Raw genomic sequence first — 20,902 nt, forward strand, 5'->3', positions numbered from 1 at the left:
CAGTGATGCAGGAAGTACAGTCCACAGCAGAGTAAAACTCCAGCTGCAGGCAAAGTCCTGCCGTGGGGGCCAGGTCTGGGTGGTGGTGGGGGAGGGGGAGCTAACTGCAGGGACTCACTTAACCCTTTCTGGGCAGAGGAAGATCACATTTCTTAATTGAAAATTTTTTTAATTAAAAAACATTTCTTTGACTGCTCCCTGTGGAGCAGGGCTACCCCACAGGCGTGTGCCTGGAGTCGCCTTAATTGACATTTTTGTTGAGATCATTGTAGATTCCTGCACAGTTATAAGAAATAAAACAGAGGGGTCCCAGGTACCCCCCTTCACCCAGTCTCCCCGATGGTAACATCTTGCAGAACTACTGGACACCATCAGAATCAGGGTCTGACTGATCTTGCTCAGATTTCCCTGGTTTTTCTTTTTTTTTGAGATGGAGTCCTGCTCTGCAGCCAGGCTGGCGTGCAGTGGCATGATCTCGGCTCACTGCCACCTCCGCCTCCTGTGTCCAAGTGATTCTCATGCCTCAGCCTCCCGAGTAGCTGGGATTACAGGCGTGTGCCACCACACCCAGCTAACTTTCATATTTTTAGTAGAGATGGGGTTTCCTCATGTTGGCCAGGATGGCCCCTGGTCTTTCTTACACTCATGTGTATTTAGTTCTGTGCAATGTTATCGTAGGCTTGTGTATCCCGCGTCACAGTCAAGATGCAGAACGTTTTCGACACCGCAAGGTCCCTCCCATTCTTTTTTTTCCCCTTTTCCTTTTCTTTCTTTTTTTTGAGGCAGAGTCTCACTCTGTCACCAGGCTGGAGTGCAGTGGTGTGATCTTGGCTCACTGCAACCTCCGCCTCCCCGGTTCAAGTGATTCTCCTGCCTCAGCCTCCCGAGTAGCTGGGATTATAGGTACACACCACAACGCCCAGCTAATTTTTGTATTTTTAGTAGAGACAGGATTTCACCATGTTGGTCAGGCTGGTCTGGAACCCCTGACCTTGTGATCCACCTGCCTTGGCCTCCCAAAGTGCTGGGATTAGAGGCGTGAGCCACCACCCCCGGCTGTCCCTCCCATTCTTTTATGACCACAATCCTCGCCACCCCTCACCTCCTTCCGGCCCGCCCCTTAGCCTGGCCTAATCTGCCCTCCATTTCTAAAATTCTGCTATGCCAAAACAACAATCTAAATAGAATCAAGGCTGGGCACAGTGGCTCACGCCTGTAATCCCAGAACTTTCAGAGGCCAAGGAGGGTAGATCACTGGAGGCCAGGAGTTCAAGACCAGCCTGAGCAACATGGTGAAACCCCGTCTCTACTAAAAATACAAAAATTAGCTGGGTGCGGTGGCACATGCCTGTAATCCCAGCACTTTCGAGGGCTGAGGCGGGAGGATCACCTGAGCTCAGGAGTTCGAGACCAGCCTGGGCAACATGGTGAAACCCTGTCTCTACAAAAAATACAAAATTTAGCTAGCCAGGCACGGTGGCACATGTCTGTAGCCCCAGCTTCTTGGAGGGCTGGGATGGGAGGATCACTTGAGCCCAGGAGGTGGAGGTTGCAGTGAGCTGAGATTGCGCCACTGCACTCCAGCCTGGGGGACAGGGCGAGACCCTGTCTCAAAAACAAAAACAAACAAACAAATAAAGAGAATGAGCGTATGCAACCTTTTGGGATTGACTTTCCCCTCAGCAGACACCACTTTTCTTTTCTTTCTTTCTTTTTTTTTTTGAGACAAGGGTCTCCCTCTGTTGCCCAGGCTGGAATGCAGTGGTGAAATCTTGGCTCACTGCAACCTCCACCTCCCGGGTTCAAGCGATTCTTCTGCCTCAGCCTCCTGAGTAGCTGGGAATACAGGCACCTGCCACCACGCCTGGATAACTTTTGTATTTTGTTTCAGTAGAGATGGGGTTTCACCATATTGGCCACGCTGGTCTTGAACTCCTGACCTCGTGATCCACCCACCTCGGCCTCTCAAAGTGCTGGGATTACAGGCCTGAGGCCACCACTTTTCTTAAGCACCTTGATCTCATAGCCCCAGGGACAGCTTCTGTTATTCCCATTTTACAGCCGAGCAAACTGCTCCCCACCCCCCAACCCCCAGAGCCAGCACTCAGGATGGCTACTTTGGGGAGCATCTCCTCCAGGAGAGGAGGGCAGCAGGTTGGGGTGGAGGACTGGGGTCAGAGTCCTCCCCAGCCCTGCTGAGACCCAGCTCCCTCTTCTGCAGCCTGTCTGGGGGTGGGGTCTCCTCTGTACCTCCCATCCCCTCCCCAGGCTGGTCTCTTCCCTCAACAGAGAGGCAGTGACTGGGGGCCACTGGGGGTTGAATCTGGGGACCTGAGGACTGGCTTGGTCACTAGACGCTGTGTGACTAGCACGATGGCCTCATCCTTTGAGCCTCAGGATCCCCCTGGGTAAAATGGGGTGGGGCGGGGGGGGGGAGGATCACACTCTACAAATCCATGAAGATGCAATGAGGCGACGTGCGAGGAGCAGTCATCGAAGTGCCAGGCGTAGAGTGAGCCCCCAGCACACGCCTCAGAGAGCCACCCGCAGCCCCATTTGGCAATGAATTATGTATGTCCTTCTGGCGGCCCTGCTGGGGGGGGTGCTGCAAGCTCCCTCTGCTCCCCGCACCCCCGCCGCTTCTCTCTCCTGTGAGGGGCGCAGGCCCCCGGGGGGCGGCAGTGTTCTTTGTCTCTCCTGCAGGGACCCCCTACCAGCTTCCGGAGGCTGGTGCCTCAGCCCCAGGATGCCCATTTCACAGGCTGGAGAACCAAGGGCTGGGATAGCTCAGGGTCTTTTTCAATGGACACTAATAGCAACGGCACCTGCTGGGCTTTATTGGGCCTTTTTGATGTGCCAGACACATTTAACAGAAAATCCTTCATCCAAGAAAAATGGGGGTGCCCGCCTGTGCAGGCACTGTCCGAGGTGCTGGGGGCACAGCCCACACCAGAACAAAGTCCTGCCCTCGCAGAGCTCGGGTGCCACTGTGGGAGAGCAGGAAATTAATAAATGAGCAATTGATGACATAAATGTCAGGTGACAGAGGCTATGCAGGAAGAGGAGAGAGACGGCCTGGTCAGGGAAAGCGTCTGTGAGGAGACAGCATTTGAGCAGTGACTGAAGGAAGTGGGAGAGCTGTCTCAGGAGGTATCTGGGGAGGAATGTTCCAGGCCAAAGGAGCAGCCAGTGCAAAGGGCCTGGGGTGGGACCTGTGCCTGTGCCAGGCTGGCGGTGCAGTGGGAGGCGTCGGATTCTCAGGACAGCCCGGGAGGTGCCTGCCACCACTGCCCCATTGTCGAGATGAGAAAACTGAGACTCAGAGCCTATTTAGAATCTTTCCTCATCTGTTTTGCTGCAGATGCAAATATGTTTGGTTGGGGGTGTCAGGAAATATGTGATGTATCACATCATCTTTTTTGTTATTGTTGTTTTTTGAGATGGAGTTTTGCTCTGTCGCCCAGGCTGGAGGGCAGTGGTGCAGTCTCAGCTCACTGCAACCTCCACCTACCAGGTTCAAGCATTTCTCCTGCCTCAGCCTCCCGAGTAGCTGGGATTACGGGCATGCACCACCACGCCTGGCTAAGTTTTTTGGTATTTTTAGTAGAGACAGGGTTTCACCATGTTGGCCAGGATGGTCTCAAACTCCTGACCTCAGGTAATTTGCCTACCTCAGCCTCCCGAAGTGCTGGGATTATAAGAATGAGCCGCCACGTCTGGCCCCATCTTTCTACAACTGGGAAAATTCTGAGTTCTGGAACCATCTGCCCAGGAATTTGAGATCAGAGATGTGCGCCGCTATGATCCTGGTCTTGACCATGATCACGACTGTGGCATCCCTGCTGCCCCATCACATGCCTCAGCCTGGTTTCTTTCTTTGCCAGGCTGCAAAACCCTGATACTGGACTAGCAGGAGCACAGCATTTCACAGTCTACAGACTCCATGTCAGGGTGAAATTTTGGTCTTCTCTCTTCCCCCCTTGCGTGGAGAGGACCCTCACTCCTGCCCCCACCCTCGCCTCACTGTGCCAGGCACAGGCAGAGCCCAGGTGCTGTCTCTGCTTGTCTGCAGTTGCCGACGAGGGCTGCACTGTGCTTTCGGCAAGTCTGGAGACGCGAAGCCCCAGGCCCGCGGCGCAGGCCCAGAGGTGGCAGGCGGGGGTTCATCGATGCATCTGCCAGTGTTTGTCCCGGAGATGAGCCCAGAGGTGTTCAGGCGTGGGCTCGCGCTGCCTGACACTTCCATCGATGGCCTGGATGAGGAATGAATGACCAGCATCCTCCTTCCTCTCCAGCTGGGGGTGGAGGGTGTGAGCCAGCCCAAAGACAGGAAGCTGGTTACACAATCAAAACGACTCAGGCTGGGCTCTGGGGTACATGTCTGCAGTCCCAGCTACTCTGGAGGCTGAGGCAGGAGAATTGTTTTAGTCCAGGGGTTCAAGGCTGCAGTGTGCTATGATCATGCCTGTAAATAGACACTGGACTCCAGCCTGGGTAACGTAGAGAGACCTCGTTCCTTTCTTTTCTTTTCTTTTTTTTGAGAGGCAGTCTCGCTCTGTTGCCCAGGCTGGAGTACAGTGGCGTGATCTTGGCTCACCGCAACCTCCACCTCCAGGGTTCAACCGAGGCGCCTGCCTCAGCCTCCTGAGCAGCTGGGATTACAGGCACCTGCCACCACACCGGGCCAAGACCTCATTTCTAAAAAACAAAAACAAAATGAGTCACAGAAAGGGCGGAGTGGCCAGAAATCGTGGCCTGGAAACCTGTGGAGGAAGAAAAAATCACTCGACAGCGGCCTCCTCCCGGCCTCCTCCTAGCCTTCCTGCCTCCAAGTTTGTCCCTCTAATCTGTCCTGCAGAGCTTCCAGTTCAGTCATTCCAATTAATCCTCCTACCTGAGCCAGCAAACCTTCGCTGTTGCTCCCACTTGCTTCCAAACGTAGTTCAGTGCCTGGCCCCACTGCCTTTCCAGTGCCTCCTCCTCCTCCCGAGCACACCTGGCTGCCCTCCTGTCGAAAGCCTTTGTCTGGCCGGGCACACTGGCTCATGCCTGTAATCCTGGAACTTTGGGAGGCCAAGGCAGTTGGATCACCTGAGATCAGGAGTTTGAGACCAGCCTGGTCAACATGGTGAAACCCCATCTCTACTAAAAATACAAAAAATTAGCTGGGTGTGGTGGCACGCACCTATAATCCCAGCTACTCTGGAGGCTGAGGCAGGAGAATCGCTTGAACCTGGGAGGTGGAAGTTGCAATGAGCCGAGACCGTGCCACTGCACTCCAGCCTGGGCAACAGAGCAAGACTCCGCCTCAAAAATAATAATAAAAATACAAAATTTAGCTGGGCGTGGTGGCACATGCCTGTAATCCCAGCTACTTGGGAGGCTGAGGCAGGAGGATCACTTGAACCCAGGAAGCGGAGGTTGCGGTGAGCTGAGATCACACCATTGCACTCCAGCCTGGGCAGCACAGCAAGATTCCGTCTCAAAAAAAGGAAAAGAAAGGCTTTGCCCATGCTGTTCCTCATGTCTGGATCAGCATCACACGTGCAGGCCAGCTCCACATCAGAGGAGGCCTTCTTTCTACAACTCCTGAGGGCTTCTCCAGTCTGCCAGCCCCACTCCATTCCACATCTTCACGGCCAACACAACCCTGCCTGCCTGGACCCTCAGAGCAGTCTCCCAGTAGGCCTCCCTGCCTGGGGATGAGCCCCAGCTCTCAGTCTGGCACTCAGCGGCCTTCCTGATCAGCCGGGATCCAGCCTCACGATTCCCACCCACTGTTCGGCCTGACACAGCTGTTTAAGTTCTCTAGTTCTTCTGGATTACCCTGTTCTCTCACTTTAAGACCTTTTTTTTTTTTTTTTTTTTAAGACTCAGTCTCGCTCTTGTCCACTAGGCTGGAGTGCAATGGTGCGATCTTGGCTCACTACAACCTCTGCCTCCCAGGTTCAAACAATTCTCCTGCCTCACCCTCCCAAGTAGCTGGGATTACAGGCACGTGCCACAGCACCCAGCTAATTTTTGAATTTTTAATAGAGATGGGGTTTCACCATGTTGGCCAGGCTGGACTCAAACTCCTGACCTCAGGTGATCTGCCTGCCTCGGCCTCCCAAAGTGCTGGGATTACAGGCATGAGCCACTGCGACTGGTTGAGACCTTCTTACGTGCCAATTTCCTCTTCCTGGAACACTTCCCTCCCCTCTTGGCCCGCCTTTTACTCATCTGTCAGGAAGCCATGTTGATCCTACCTCCTCCAGGAAGTCTTCTTGGATGTAGGGTCCTTCCCGTTGGCTCCCGGAGGTCCTGTATCCTTTGCATCATCACAATTCCTCCTCCGGATTGAAGCTGGCTGCTTTACCAGTCCCCTGTAGGTTAGAGTCTCCTGGACAGAGCCACACATTGGCCTCTATCTCCCCCAGCTTGATCAGGGCAGGAGGTGCCCAAGAGAGCCCGGAAGGAAGAAGTAGGAAACGGCCCCGCGCGTGTGTTGAGCTGCTACTCTACGGTGAGCCTTTGCCTGCAGCCCGGTAGCCTGCATTGCTAGGCCTCTCTGATACAGAGTTAGCTCACCCTCTGGTCACGGCCTGCAGCCCCAGGCTCTTCTCATCTACACAGTGGGCATAACCCTGGATCTTAATAGCCTTGTGACATGCAAGGGAACACTAGATGCTGCAGGCTCATCACAGTCCCCGGGAGATGATTTTAAGCCAGTCACTACTGGGGCTCTGGAGCCAGCCTCTGTGGCTTCAAACCTTGTCTTCTCTTCTCCTGGCTGGGTGACTTTGGGCAAGTTCCTTAACCCCTCTGTGCCTCAGTTTCCTCATCTGTAAAATGGAGCTAATCATCAGCTCGCTCTCTCTGTGTCTCAGGGCCCTGGAGAGGATTATATGAATTGCTATGCATGCAGAGTTGGCACCGTGCTGGCGCAGGAAAGGCCGGGCAAATGCTGGCTGTGGCTGTTATTATCTCAGGGTCACCCTGAGCACCTGATACCCGTGAGGAGACTCTGGCTTCTGGGGAAACTTCCAGAGCTGCAGATCTGAGCCAGGCAGGAGAAACTTCTTAGACCTTGTGAATACTGAATTCCTGTCCCCTGAAGCTCTTGAAACCATCCCATCCATGTCTGCCGGTCGGTCAGAGTCACCAGGAAGTTCTGCCTTGTATCTATCCAAAGTCTTTCCTGAATTGATTTCTCTGGGTGCCCATCTAGACCAGATAGGAAGATGAGGGAAGGAGCCTTAAGGCTGTTTCAAGCATCAATCCCAGAACTTCCCAGCTCAGCCCAGAAACCAGCAATGTGAGCCTCTGGCTCCTGGGGGGCCAAGAGCCAGGAGGGTCTGCCTGGCTCAGTCTCCTTCCAAGGTCTCCCAGACACAGCCTGATGCAAAACCACCTTTGTTCCCTGCATTTCAGGTCGTGCGAGGAACTGGGGTGCAGCAGGGGAGGGAGGAAGAGATGCGAGGATTGAAAAATCGAGGGAGGCCTAGGGCAGGAGGGAGGAGGACGGGGCACCCTGGACAGCCAGAGAGGGGCAGGGGTGTGGGAAACCGAGGGCGCAGAGCAGGGGCCAGCAGGGCTGGGAACAGCAGCCTCGGGGAGGCCGGCGAGGCGCGGAGAGGGAGGCCTCATACCAGACACTGTCTAGACGCAGCAATTATTGTCAGCTCGGAACACCCAGGCTCTGCCGGTTCAGCTGAAAGGGAGCTTAACAAAGAAGCCAGGGAGGAAGAAAGCGGGAGAAAAGCCGGCTCCTGGCCTGTCGGGTTCTTTCTCTGCCTTGGCCACCCCCCTTTGTGTTCCACCAGCCCTGGGGGGGACCCCAATGTGAACACACAGCTCAGAGATGCCTAATGGGGACATAGCTTCTCCTGGGCCCAGGGGGCCTGGCCAGGATCACTGTGTGGGTTTTTGGGAGGGAGAGGAGGGTGCTCTGGGCTGCCTCCTGCACGTGTATTTCTTTATATGGAGGAGTGAGAACGAATTCCCAGGGAGACAGCAGGCCCGAGAGTTTGAATCGCAATTCCCCCACCTTCCTGCTGTATATTTAGCTCTGGGCTGACTAGAAATTTCTCTGAGCCTTGGTCTTCTCGTCTGCAAGACAGGAAATGGAACACCGCCTGGGCCGGGTGTGGTGGCTCACGCCTGTAATCCCACCACTTTGGGAGGCTGAGACAGGCGGATCACGTGACGTTAGGAGTTCAAGACCAGCCTGGCCAACATAGTGAAACCCTGTCTCTAATACAAATACAAAAAAATTAGCTGGGCATGTTGGTATGTGCCTGTAATCCCAGCTACTCAGGAGGTTGAGGGATGAGAATGGTTTGAATCCGTGAGGTGGAGGTTGCAGTGAGCTGAGATCGCATCATTGCACTCCAGCCAGGGCAACAGAGCGAGACTCTGTCTTAAGTAAATAAACAAACAAACAAATAAATAAATACGCTGCCTGGCCCATGGTTAGATCGTGTTAATCTAATTCTCTTCCATCTTGGAGGGTTCATGCTCTTATACTGTTGGGGACATTTCAAGGCCCCAAGGGACCCAGGACAGGCCACTTCCTTAACTAAGGGGCTTCCCTCCATTGTTTCTCTGCCCCGGAGAACAGAGGAACCATTATTATCCCCATTTTGCAGATGAAGAAACTGAGGAAGGCAGCGGCTGGAGACACTCGCCAGTCAGGAACAGGTTTGGATTCAGGTTCGTCCGTTAACTGTGACTTCCTGTAGCACTGCTGGGGGTGGAATGCCAGCGTCTCCTGTGGTCCGGGAGTCTGCAGGTAAGCTCAGAGTCCCCTTCTTCCCTACTCATGGACTCAGTACTCCGTTTCTGCCTCTTTGCTTCCATCCCAGGGAGAGTCCTTCAAGTGCCGGATGGGACCTTCAAGGCCCTAAGGTTCTGTGGCTGCAGAGTCAGCTCAGAGTCATCTGGGCCAAACTCAACGGACCCACAGAGAAACTGTGGCACGTGGTCCCGGGCTCAGGGCTGCCACGTGGCTTTTTCTCTCTCCTCCTGTCCCTGGCATTTTTTTTTTTTTTTTTTTTTTTTTTTGCAGTTTCTGGGACTTTGGGTTCCTCTCTGGCTCCCACTTTCTCCCAGCCTCCCGGGGTCACTGTGACTCTCTAGACCTTCATCCTCCTTCCACAGCCCAGGCCACTGTCAGCCCGAGCCACCCTCTCGAATGGGACCTCGGCTGAGCTACTGGGCCTGGTATGGTGGGCAGCTCTGAGCTCAGCAGCCCTGAGCTCCATCCTGAGAGAGGACAGCCCAGGTCCTGAGTAGGAAGTGGGCAGGTGACCCTGGATGCTGCCCTCCAGCCACCTGGCTCCTTGGGGAGGGGCTCAGATGCTGCTCCAGGGCTCCAGAGTGACCAGGGCTGGGGGGTTTTCAGAGCAGCCGCCCAGCCCCTCCTCCATCCCTCATTTCCTGGTCTGGCCTGGCTGGGCCATTCCCTAGTCCCGGAGGGGTTGGAAGTGTCCCATGGGTTGTACCTCAAGTGGAGGGCAGGGCAGTTAGTGCAAGGGACACTCAGTCTCACACTCACACTCTCACACACAAACACACCCAGTCTCACTTATACACACACACTCACACATATACACTCACACAAACGCACTCTCACTTATACACACACATATACACTCACAAACACTCACTCACATACACTCACACACATATACACTCACACAAACACACTCATACACACACACTCACACCCACTCATTCACATTCATACACGCACACACTTATCCACACACGCTCTTGCACTATCATTTTGTTTGTTTTGAGATGGAGTCTCGCTCTTGTTGCCCAGGCTGGAGTGCACTGGGACGATCTCGGCTCACCGAAACCTCTGACTCCCGGGTTCAAGCGATTCTCCCAGCATCAGCCTCCTGAGTAGGTGGGATTACAGGCATGTACCACCACGCCTGGCCAATTTTTGTATTTTTAGTAGAGACGGGGTTTCTCCATGCTGGCCAGGCTGGTCTTGAACTCTCAACCTCAGGTGATCCGCCCTCCTTGGCCTCCCGAAGTGCTGGGATTACAGGCCTGAACCACTGCGCCTGGCCCCTATCATACTCCTACACTCACTCTCTCACACACACTTGCTGTCCCAAAGCTGGGGCCCTGACGCCTTGCCCCAGTGACACTCCCCCACCCTCAGCCTCAGTCCCCAGCTGGTGGGCCCCATCACTGTGTCTAGAGCTGGAAGCCCCCTTCCCCTCCCCCACTCCTACGTGTCCATAGCGGTCCACTGCCTGCAGATCCAGAGCAGACCCCTCTGCCTGCATCAGAGGCCCACCTCTCCGGAAGATTCCGGCATGTCCCCCATGCCACACGAACTCTTTGCCTGTCTCTTCTCCGTGCCTTTGCTCAAGCTGTTCCTCGCCCCGCACACCGTTCCTGGCTGCCCCCACCATGTCCTAAAACAAATGCCTGGCCTCCCATGAACCTGCGCCCATGCTGTCCTCTGCCTCAGGGGACAGCACCAGCGTTCACCCCCTGCAAAGGCAGGACCCACGGGGCCTCCCCAACCCCTCCTTGGCCTCCTTCACCCTCGGGCCATGCCACACCAAGTCCTGTCCTCTGTACCTCCCCCACGGCCTCAGTCGGCCACCACCATCTCCCCAGGATCTCACTGCCACACTCCCAGTTGGCTTCTGTGTCCACTCTTGTCCCTACTATTCTGAGTAAGCTTTGGTGATCTAGTCTTTTCTCTGTAAAACCCTTCCTAAGCTTCCGGCCACCACAAAACAACAGCTGGTCTCAGGACAAATGTCCTCCTCCCAGCCTCTGGCCATAGTGAGCCCCTCTCAGCCTCTCAGGTCTGTGGGCTGGGGGTCCTGTCCAGAGCACCCCGTCCCTCTCGCCTCCACCAGTCTCCTCCCCTTGTCAGCCACTCTGGTCCTCAGGCACCCCTTCGGGAGAGGTCTTCTGTGCCCTCTGTGGAGGCCAGCCCCAGGGGACTGGTGCTCCCTGCCCACTATCTGTCTGTCATTCTTTAATGTCTTATTCACCACGACGTGTGCAGCCGCCATCTCTCCTGCAGGACTGCCCTGTGTGGGCCTGCCTGTGGCTGTCTTGTCACTGTGTCCCCAGCACCCTCCCAGGGCCCTCTCTGGGTTTGGTTTTCAGCCTGGCTCCACCCAGAAGCAAGAAAAAGGGAGTCTGAGTCCCTTCCACCCTCTCCTCCAGGAAGCCCTCCCTGAAGAGACCCAGGGCTTTCAAGGAAGCACTCCTTGCCCTTCCCCTAGGGCTCCCAAGCCCTAAGTCCCAGTGGTCACCCCAAGGGCAAGGACTTGCTGGCGTGCTGCCCACGGGCTGGAGAGCCCCCAGGACAGGGCTGCAGCTGGCTGCCTTGTGCCTTCCACTCCTCCAAGCCCAGTGCCCCCCACCCGTTTGATGACACTGGGGGGCTGCTCTCAGCTGGGGCACCAGGAGGCCAGGACGGAGCCCCACAGAGCCCCAGGGGTACGAGAGAGGTGGCAGTGCCCATTCCTCCTCCCCAGGCCCTGCCAGCTGGCTTCCCCAGCTCCAACTGGGCTCTGCCTCTCCCTCTCCCTCCATCACCCCGCAGCCTCCCCTCCTTCTCCCCTCCGCTCGCCTCTCCTGCTCTCTTTCCCGTTCCCTCCCCTCTCCCCATTCCCCTTCCCGGACCTCCCTCGCCCCCACTTCTCTCCTCTCCTCTCCTCTCTTTTCCTCTCCTCTTTTCTCTGAGTCCTTCTCCCTCGCCTCCTTCCTTTCTTCTTCCTGGGTTAAAAATAATCAACTTTCTGGGAAGCAGCAGCTCCTGCTGAGCCGCCCTCCCCACACTCGGGAGCCCCTGAGAATAGCTTTCTGCGGTTCTCCACTCGAGCCCCTCCCCTCCCCTCGCCGCCTCCCCGCGAGCTGACTAATAAGCCCGGCCGCGCGGTGCCAGCTCGGCTGGAAAGGCGTTAACCACTTCGTGTCCGGACCGCGCTAACCGGGCGGATGGGCCCCCTGCAGGCCTGCCGGGAGGGGTGGCGGGCGCGGGCAGCTCCGGGGCATGGCGCGGCCGTGTCCGAGCCTGAGTCCCGGAGCGGCCACACGGTAGGCCCTCGGTTTTACTGGCGGTGGGATCGATGTTGACCTCTGACCGCCACGCCGGCAGGTCCCGCCGCTGGTACAGCTAGCAGAGCTTGGTGAAATCGGTGGGCGCGCCAGGTGCAACACCCAAGGCATGGGTCGGGGCCACATGGAGGGCGAGGCTGGGCCGGTGAGGCTCCCTCCCGGTGACCTGGGGGACTCCTGGGTCCTTGGCTGTGGGCACCGCCTGAGGAGGGCCAGCGCGGCGGCCGTTAAAGTTCAGGCCAAGGCAGGGAAGGGCTGAAAACTGTTCTGGGGTCCAAGGACGTCCACTGCTGGTGGGGTCTTTAGCGATCACCCACTCTCCTTGCAGAAAGGGAAACTGAGGCCCAGGGGATATGACTGAGGCCGGGAGGTCTCTGGGTTCCTGTCCCAGACTAAGGGAGGCCAGCGGCCCTGGAGCCGAGACCTCCAGTTCGGGGGTTTCTGCAGGGGTAAGGTTGGGGGAGAGGTGGGGTACAGCAAGGTCAAAGGTGAGGGGTAGGTGGGGAGAGAAGGAGCGCGGAGCTCTGCGGGGTCCCCGCCGGCCCCGCCCACTCCGCGTGGTCCCGGCATTACCTCATCGCGGCGCGCGCTCATTGGCTAGCTCCCCCCTTGAAGGACGGCCCAATGCGGCGGAGCCCGTTAACCCTTTCCGCCCCGCGGACACTGCCCTGGCCGTGCCACCTCCCTCCGCGGCCCCCAAGCGGCTTTCAGGCGCTGGAGGGCCACGTAGACCAGGGAAAGGTAATGTAGAAGCCGGTTCGAGGCCGGAGAGTACAGTGGTTAGAGCACAGGTCAGACAACCACGTCTTAGGCCCCTGCCCCGCGGCGGGCTGTGTGACCTTGAGCGACTGGCTTCACCTCGCTGAGCCTCTGCGTGTTTGCTTAGCTGTAAGCAGAGGTGAATGATGTAACTCCTGCCCTTCCCAATTTCTTCCCGGCGTACTTGCCAAGTGCCAGGCACACGTGGGCTCTGCGTTCCATTCCACCTTGTCTCCTCCCTGCAAGAGATACAGTTATTATTATGGGTTTTCCGAAGAGAAAACAGGGCTCAGAGCAGCAAAGCTGCCTCCCAAGGTCACGGATCAAGAAAGTCACAGAATTGGGATTTGACCCCGAGCCTGCGGGTTCTGAGCTGTACTCCTCCCAGGACAAGATTGTGCTTTTGCTTCTGCTGGGAGGAGCCCTCCGTCTTTCCGAAAGGAGGGACAGGACTCATACCCAGCAGGTCAGCCCATGACACATGCCACTGTGGCCAAATAAAACCAGTGACAAGATGGAGAGCCCAGGACCTCCAGGGACAGGGATAGGAAGAAGGGTGAGGGCAAGGAGGGGCTGGAGTTGAACCCTCAAACGGGGAGGCAGGAGGACACTCAGACAAAGGCAGGGGGGCTGGATGGAGCCCGGCCGGGGTGCATGGCATGGGAAGCTCTGAAGGAAGGCTGCAGGATCCCCGGGGGGTCATCCTGCTGGTTAGGGGTCAGCGCAGGGAGGCGGCTTCTCTCTGGGCAGCACCAGGGGTCAGCCTGGGGCCGGAGTGCAAGCCAAGGCCCACATACCTCATGTCTAGGTATTTACAAGTTATAAATCAAGCTAACAAACTGCTAAATAAAATATGTTCTGTTGCTGGGTGCGGTGGCTAAAGCCTGTAATCCCAGCACTTTGGGAGGGCAAGGCAGGGGGATCACCTGAGGTTGGGAGTTCGAGACCAGCCTGACCAACATGGAGAAACCCCGTCGCTACTAAAAAATGCAAAATTAGCCTGACTGTCTGAAATCCCAGCTACTTGGGAGGCTAAGGCAGGAGAATCATTTGAACCTAGGAGGCAGAGGTTGCGGTGAGCAGAGATCGCGCCACTGTACTCCAGCCTGGGCAACAAGAGTGAAACTTCGTCTCAAAAAAAAAAAAGTTCTGTCCTCTTTCCTTGACAAATACACCTTCATAAGGACAAACACACCTGGAGGGCTGGGTTTGTGTTTAGAATTCTCAGGCTCCTCGCAGCCCGCAGCAGGACCTGCAGTGGGGTGGCGCCAGCCTCTGGCCTCTTCTTTTCTTTTTGCCCACATTTTGTCCTTTCCCCTGAGGGGCTGTGCGCGCTCAGGAGTAGGCACTCCAGGCTTCGTGCATCCGTTCTGTCCACACCCCCTGTGAGCAGCCACCTCCTGGTCACTCCTAGGGCTTAGGGATGCCCAAAAGGGCAGCTCGGACAACCTTCAGGAGAATGCACCCAGGATACAGTCTGGGGGCCACTGAACAGGGAACTCCAGGGTCCCAGGTGCCAGATCATGGTCAAGGGGCCCATGGTTTCAGCTGGAAATGTCCCCCCCATCCAGGAGCGCTGCTGTCTTAAAGCACAGGGCTCAAGTCTGTGGGCTAAGGGCCCGGGGTGCTGCTGCAGCTGGGGTGGCCAGAGGTGGACAGGGGGTCTTTCCTCCCTCCTTGAGCTTGCTCCTGCCATACACCCCCACCCCAGCCAGATTCCCCACGGCCCAGTCAAATGCCAACGCTGGGGAGCTTCTCACCTCAATGAGTCAGCTCCCTTTACCCTGTCCCCACTGCCCCCGACCCTTATCCCCCTGGCCGCTCCATCTCCTGCCTGTTCCCTGGGCTCCTAGCCTCAATTCTCTGTGCCTCACCCCCCACCCCAACCTCCTATTTGCCCTCCTCAGGTCAGCCAGCCAGATCTTTCTAAAGGTCTGGCTTCCTTTCCTCTCTAACCAGTGCTGGCTCCTGGACTCCACATTTCATCCCCAGACTCCAGATGTCCCCCCTTTCCTCCCCCTGGGTTCTGAGCTCCAGCCATGTGGGCCTTCTCTCCAATTCAGTTTTGTGTCCTTTCTGCCTCACGGTCTTCATGCACGCTACCCCCTCTACCTGGAACCACGTTTTCTGCTCTTTGTCCCTGGCTCCCCAGACCAGCAGAAACCACGTGGCGATAAGCACATGGAGTTGTCAGTTTCCAGTGTGTTTCCTACCTGGCCTAGGGGCAGCAGGAGGGCAGACTGGGTCAGTGTTGTTCACTGCTCCATCTTCAGTGTCTGGCACAGAGCAGGCGTCACTGAAGTTTCATGAGTCAGATGCGTCCACACCGGGCTTGAAATCAAGACACCGTGGCAGCTAGTATCTACTGCAGGCTCACTGTGTCCGAGGTCCTGCTTTTAAGCATATTACATGTATTAGTTCATTTATTTCTCACAACAATCTTTGAAATACGAGCGATTACTATCTCCACTCTACAGAACAGGACACTAAGGCGCAGAGAAATTCAGACTTAGGCTCATAGCTGGCCAGCGGCAGACCCCGATTTGAATGCAGGCAGTGGAGTTCCTCCCATCTAGGCCCAGCTGGGCCACAGCCTTACTGTGGGTCCCTGGGCCAGTGTCTCCATGTCTCTGAGCTGCAGCTTTTCTGGGTGTGCAGTGGGGGGTTGGCCACAGTGGTGACCCCTGAGGTCCCTTTCACTTCTGACAGCCTGGCAGCTCCTCTGATGATCCATCCTTCAGGGAGCCAAAGACTCCCTGTGGAGGTCCTGCAGGGATGCCCAAGACTTGGGTGGCTGGGAAACAGCTTGGTGTGAGTCAGGCGAGGTGAGCACTGAACACGTCTGTTCTCTGTCGATGAGACAAAGGCAGAGCACAGCCCAGGGGTGAGAGCGCAGGGCTGGAGCAGCTGCGAGGCCAGGGCCGCAGGACCTCCCCTCCCAGCCTCGGCTTCCTCGTCTGCCATGCCTCATTTGAGCTGCACGTGGCTGGTGGGGCTGTCGGGACATCTCACGGGACCTGGCTTACGTGGGGTGGGAGTGATCGGTACTTAGGAACTCTGGTCAATGCGCATTTTCTAACCAGTGGGCCCCGGCAGCCAGCGGGGAGCTCATGGCTCCCCCAACCAAACCAACCACGTGGTTCCAGAACTCATCTCTCTTTGAAACAGTGCTCCTCGGAGAGCCTGCAGACCTGAGTACCTGGCCAGGGACCCAGTCGTCCCTAGCAGTCTTGTCATTGTGGCTGGCCTTCATCGAACAGGAACCTACGCTGGGCTTTGTGAATGAACTGAGCTGAACTGCCAGGTGCTGGGGTTCAGGCAGAGACTGGCGGCTAGAGGTTTGGGGGGGCCGAGTACTGCAGCTGGGTTGGGGGGCAGTCCTTGGGGCAGGGCTGAGCTTGGGTCCCGACACCAAGAGCTTCTCGGGCATCTCAGGGACCCTTCAACAGCAGCCCTGAGGGCTATGCATCCCTTTTCTATAGGAGGACATGACATGGAGGCACCGGTGGCCTGGCCGAGGTCACACAGCAAGGAGTCTAGATTTTGCTTTTAACTGCTCTGCCCCCAGCCTTGGGCAAAGGTGTTCCACGTAGATGGGAGAGTGAATTGATAGAAAAGTTCTGGAAAGGACCAGTCACGGTGGCTCACACCTGTAATCCCAGCACTTTGGGAGGCCGAGGCAGGCGAATCACGAGGTCAGGAGTTCAAGACCAGCCTGGCCAACATGGTGAAACCCCATCTCTACTAAAAATACAAATATTAGCTGGGCATGGTGGTGCGTGCCTGTAATCCCAGCTACTCGGGAGGTGGAGGCAGGAGAATCGCTTGAACCCGGGAGGCGGAGGTTGCAGTGAGCCAAGATCACGCCACTGTACTTCAGCCTGGCGACAGACTAAGACTCCATCTCAGGGGGAAAAAAAGTTCTGGAAGAAACTCTGGAACGTGCATATGGGTCCATGCGCCTATACCCCTGAGCATGGGGACCCCCTGCTCCCCACCCCGGCACCCCTCCTTGCCCTCCTCTGTCTCCCTGCCTTTGTTTACTCGCCTGTGCTCCCTGTGGACTCCGCTAGACCCCGAGCCTGTGAGGGCAGCGGCTGTCTTCCTGCTTCCAGCACACCAGCATGTGACTCCAGCACAGGCAGGAGGGAGGCGGATGGGAACACAGGCGCGGCCCTCGGCTGTTTCACCCTGTGCCCGGTCCCTTCCCTCCTCCGGCCTCTGTTTCTCATCTCTGCATATGGGTAAAGTGCCCCATCCTTAAGTCCGGGGTCCGGTGAGCCGCTGGGTTCCTGCTGGGGCATGGGAAGGGCCCTAACATCCGAAGGGCAGGGAGGACGAGGGTGGGCAGCTCAGCTGCTCTCCCACCATGCCGGGTCCTGCCACCTGCCCTGTCTTCTGATTCTGGTCACCTGCAGGGAGGGGCTCACCACCCTGCTCAGCAGGCAGCCAGGGAGTGCTCTGCTGGACTGCAGGAGCCGATGTGAGCCCAGGCCACCCTTGGAGGCTCCCCCTGAAGAGAGGGAACAGACAACCGCAGTCGCTTGTCAGGAACCCCCACCAAATACCCGACACCCAGGGCTCCGCACTAAGTGCCTCGGGGACCTGATTTGCAGGAAGGGCACCAGGATGCTCACTTGGGGGTAGAACACTCACCCGGGGAGGAACTGTCCCTGCCAAGGCTTGGGTTACCCACAAACTCAGCCCACAGAAGCCCGCTGGCTGTGCCAACAATATCCACCGTGCTGAGATTCTGTGAGGTGCTTTCAGTGTTAGCCCATTTTGCAGAGGAGAAAGTTGATGCTCTGGACAGACGTGAGCTTAATTAAGTTCAAAGTCACCAAATATTTCAGAGGCCAGGGCCTGGGGTGGGGGTGGGGCACCCCAAGCCCAGGTGAGGGTGACCTGAGGGTGAAGCCTGGGCCTGGAGGGGCAATAGAGGGAGTGAGGGTGGCTCCTGCCAGAAGCAGGGGAGGGGTGTTTGAGACCTTGAAGGAGGTGGGACTGTGACAGTGGTGACCGTAGGAGGGGTCCGGGTCCAGGCAGTAGCCGGAGGACCTGGTGCAGGGCCCTGAGCTGAAATGGAGGAAAACGGAGATGGAGGGGTCCTGTCCTCACCGGGGTGTAAAGGCCGAGGTTGGGGGCTGGACGAGTCCAGAGGTGGCACCAGGGCAGCCCAGACATGAGCCATGTGGTCTGTGTGTTTACTGTGTGTCAGAGCATGTGAGGTATGTGTTGAATGGTCTGTGGGGGTCGGGGCATAAGTGTATCAGCATAGTGTGTGTGTGGGTGTGTGTGTGTGTGTGCGCGTGCACATGCGTGCTGGAGCATGCCCCTTTGTACCTGTGATCTGTGTCATGCAGTGTGTCTGTGGCTGTGTGGGATGTAGTCCCTGTGATGTGGGGAGTGTGTGCTGGTGTGTGTGTGTGTTGTGGGGTGGTGCTAACTGGGACACTCTCCAGGGGAAGAGCCTGTCGAGGATGGAGGCGGAGGAGTTAACCAGGAAACTGGGAGAGGGAACAGCACGTGCAAAGCCTGGAGGCATGGAGAGGCAGCCTGGAGCACCGGAGGGCTTGAAAGCTTCCTGTGAGGCTGGGGCAGGGAGGGAGAGGCAGTGTGTGGGAGGGACAGGGCAGGCCTTCCTCCACCAGTGTCAGCTCGTTAGCCTGAGGGTGTGTATGGCCTGGAAGGGTACAGGGGCTGAGAGGAGGCCGAGCCACCACTGACCAGGTGGAGGGGTAGGGGGCAGGCCTGGATTGCGGCAGGTGCTGGGTGGAGGTCGGGGAATGACAGCCAGAGCTTTCAACTAAGCCTCTGGGAGGCCACAGGGCCTGGGATCCCAGACCCAGTACCCAGAGGGTTTTTAGTTTCCCCTCAGTAAATCTGGGCTCAGGACATTTCTGGGGCACTTGCTCGGTGTGACTGGGCACGGGCTGGGCAGGCGTTTCCGGCATGAACACATTTTCCCAGGCCCACTGGCTGCAGGAGCCAGAAGCAGGAGCCAGGATTTGAACCCAGGTGGTCTGACTTCAAGAGGGCCCTGTCACCTGACTTCAATAGTGACACCAATAGTGACTTTAGTGCCTTCAATAGTGATCCAATAGTGACAATGGTGACTCACCTGCCCCATGGGCTTCAAACTGCAATGGCTGTGTTCTGGGGGACGCCATAGGTCCTCATACTGTCACTGCACCTTTTTAAAGATGAGAAAACTGTGGCCAGAAGTGGAGTGGCCTGACCTAGGCTCCAGCCTAGGGTCCTGCTGTAGAGCTCCCTACCGCCTCAGATGATGTAGGCACAGTTTTCTCAGCACAGGCCAGGAAGCTCTCTTAGGTAACACGTGCACGACAGCGTGGGACCCCGCAGAAAGGACTTGTAACTCCGGGTGGCTGTATGACCTTGAGTGGTCCTTTTCCCATCTCTGGGCCTCGGTTTACCCAACTGTACAATTCACCCCTTGAGTCTAGGAAGATTGGCTGAGCTAAGTCTGCCAAGTGGCAGATGAGGAAGCCGAAGTTCACAGAGTTGAAGGCGCGTGCTCAGGTCAGGCGGCGGCACCAGGCGGCGCCGGCTTCGAAGCGGGATTTCGAGGACGTGCGGGCCCTCGGCCCCAAGCGGCGTCGTCCTGCCCCCAGGGGGCCGCGGCGCGGGGCTGTTCCAGGCCCTGCCAGCCTGACGTCAGGCCCGGGCCGCGGGGCCTCGCTCTGCACAAACAGACGCCGCGGGCCAGCGCCGGGGCCGGGGGCGGCGATGACTCAGGGCCCCGAGACGGGCCGGGAAGCGGAAAGTTGTGTGCAGATGACATCAGCCGGCCGCGAGGGCGGGAGGGGGCCGGCTCCGGGAAACGGCGGCCTGGCGGGCGGCCCGGCCCGGGGCAGGGCGCGGAGGGGCCGCCGCGGGGGGCGGGAAAGCCGAAAAGTGTGTCCCCTCCCGCCCGCCCCAGCCCCAGGCCCCGGGCCCCGGGCCCCGGAGCCCGGCCCCGCTTTTCGCCTGCGAGGAGTGGACTCCACCCGCCTGCAAAGACGCCGCGCTCCCCCGCGCTCCGGAGGCAGCCGCATCCATCCTGCTGCGTCCCTGCATTTTAATTACCGCCGCATTAATATTCATGAGCCGGGACTCGAGGGGGACCGCGGGCTGTCATTTCCCTCGCCCGCCCTCCCCCCACCGCACCCCTCTTCCCGGGCTGAGTCGTGGGCTTTTTTCCTCCCGTTCTCAACCCCGCCCGCACCAACCGTTGGTGCTCAGCAGATTTTGGGGCGTGGGGGTGTGAGTGTGAGCATGAGTGTGAGTGAGCGTGAGCGGGTGGGAGGGCGCAGGGTGGGGGCCGAAAGTGAGTCTGTGCCTGTGTCTGTGTGCCTGTGTGTACGTGCCTATGTGTGCCTGTGTGTCTGTCGGCAGTCCCAGGGGCTGTGTGCATGTGTCTCTGATGTCTCTGTGGGGCTTGGAGAAGGGCCAAGGCTTGTCCGCGTTAGGAGGGCCTGGCTGCACAAATGGGGAAACTAAGGCCTGGAGTGAGGCTGGGCCTTGTCCAAAGCCACCCCATAGGTCAGTAGCACAGGGGAGCCGGAGCCCAGGGTCCGGCGGTTTGGCCGGCTCTGCTCCCCACTCTCCCGTGCTGTTGTTTGTAACAATGGCAGACCGAATGTGCTGAGCTGGCACCTCTCACGTGGCCTCCCCAGCAAACCTGCGCAGCACGTGGTGCTATCCGTCCCCTGTGCAGATGGGAAAACTGAGGCAACTGGTCCCACCATTGAGGGGTGGACTGGAGCCCAGAAATGTCTGAATCCCAAGACCGTGGCTTTAAGGGCCCCACTGTGGTGCCTCCTGGGGAACTGTGGAGGGTCTGCACTGGGGTGATTCGGGGGTACCTGGACGTTCCTGGGTGCCAGGCATCAGAGGGGGTGTTTCCCCAGAAACACAGCTCACCTTCTGTTTCCCTCCCAAGTCAGAAGGGGCTGCCTGCCTGTGGCTCTCCCAATACCCTCTCTGTCCCCTCCCTATCCCTGAAGCCTGCCAGGAGCCACCCTGCACACCAGGCCTTGCTGCCCGGGCCTGA

General features: G+C 57.6%; 1 protein-coding gene and 1 long non-coding RNA gene across 3 annotated transcripts; both read right to left on the minus strand.

Annotated features, from left to right (window-relative positions):
• Positions 1–6,016: 6,016 nt before the first annotated feature.
• On the minus strand, positions 6,017–19,372 carry LOC135275394 (uncharacterized). 2 transcript variants are annotated; one of them, XR_010342994.1, is made up of 4 exons: positions 18,968–19,372; positions 15,060–15,236; positions 12,661–13,085; positions 6,017–7,206 (listed from the first exon to the last, which is right to left on the minus strand). It is a non-coding gene; the product is annotated as an uncharacterized LOC135275394 (long non-coding RNA). The 2 variants fall into 2 exon arrangements; XR_010342995.1 differs by having other exon boundaries at positions 15,060–15,239.
• On the minus strand, positions 17,479–18,108 carry LOC105721023 (uncharacterized). The gene is given in 6 exon segments (XM_064375426.1): positions 17,479–17,673; positions 17,676–17,722; positions 17,724–17,900; positions 17,902–17,944; positions 17,947–18,009; positions 18,012–18,108. Coding segments are annotated over 6 exon segments (621 nt in total). The 3' UTR covers position 17,479.
• Positions 19,373–20,902: the final 1,530 nt, after the last annotated feature.

This window comes from Aotus nancymaae, unplaced genomic scaffold (assembly GCF_030222135.1).
Source record: "Aotus nancymaae isolate 86718 unplaced genomic scaffold, 86718_ANA_hifiasm-v0.15.2.pri h1tg000003l, whole genome shotgun sequence".
NCBI lineage: Eukaryota > Metazoa > Chordata > Mammalia > Primates > Aotidae > Aotus > Aotus nancymaae.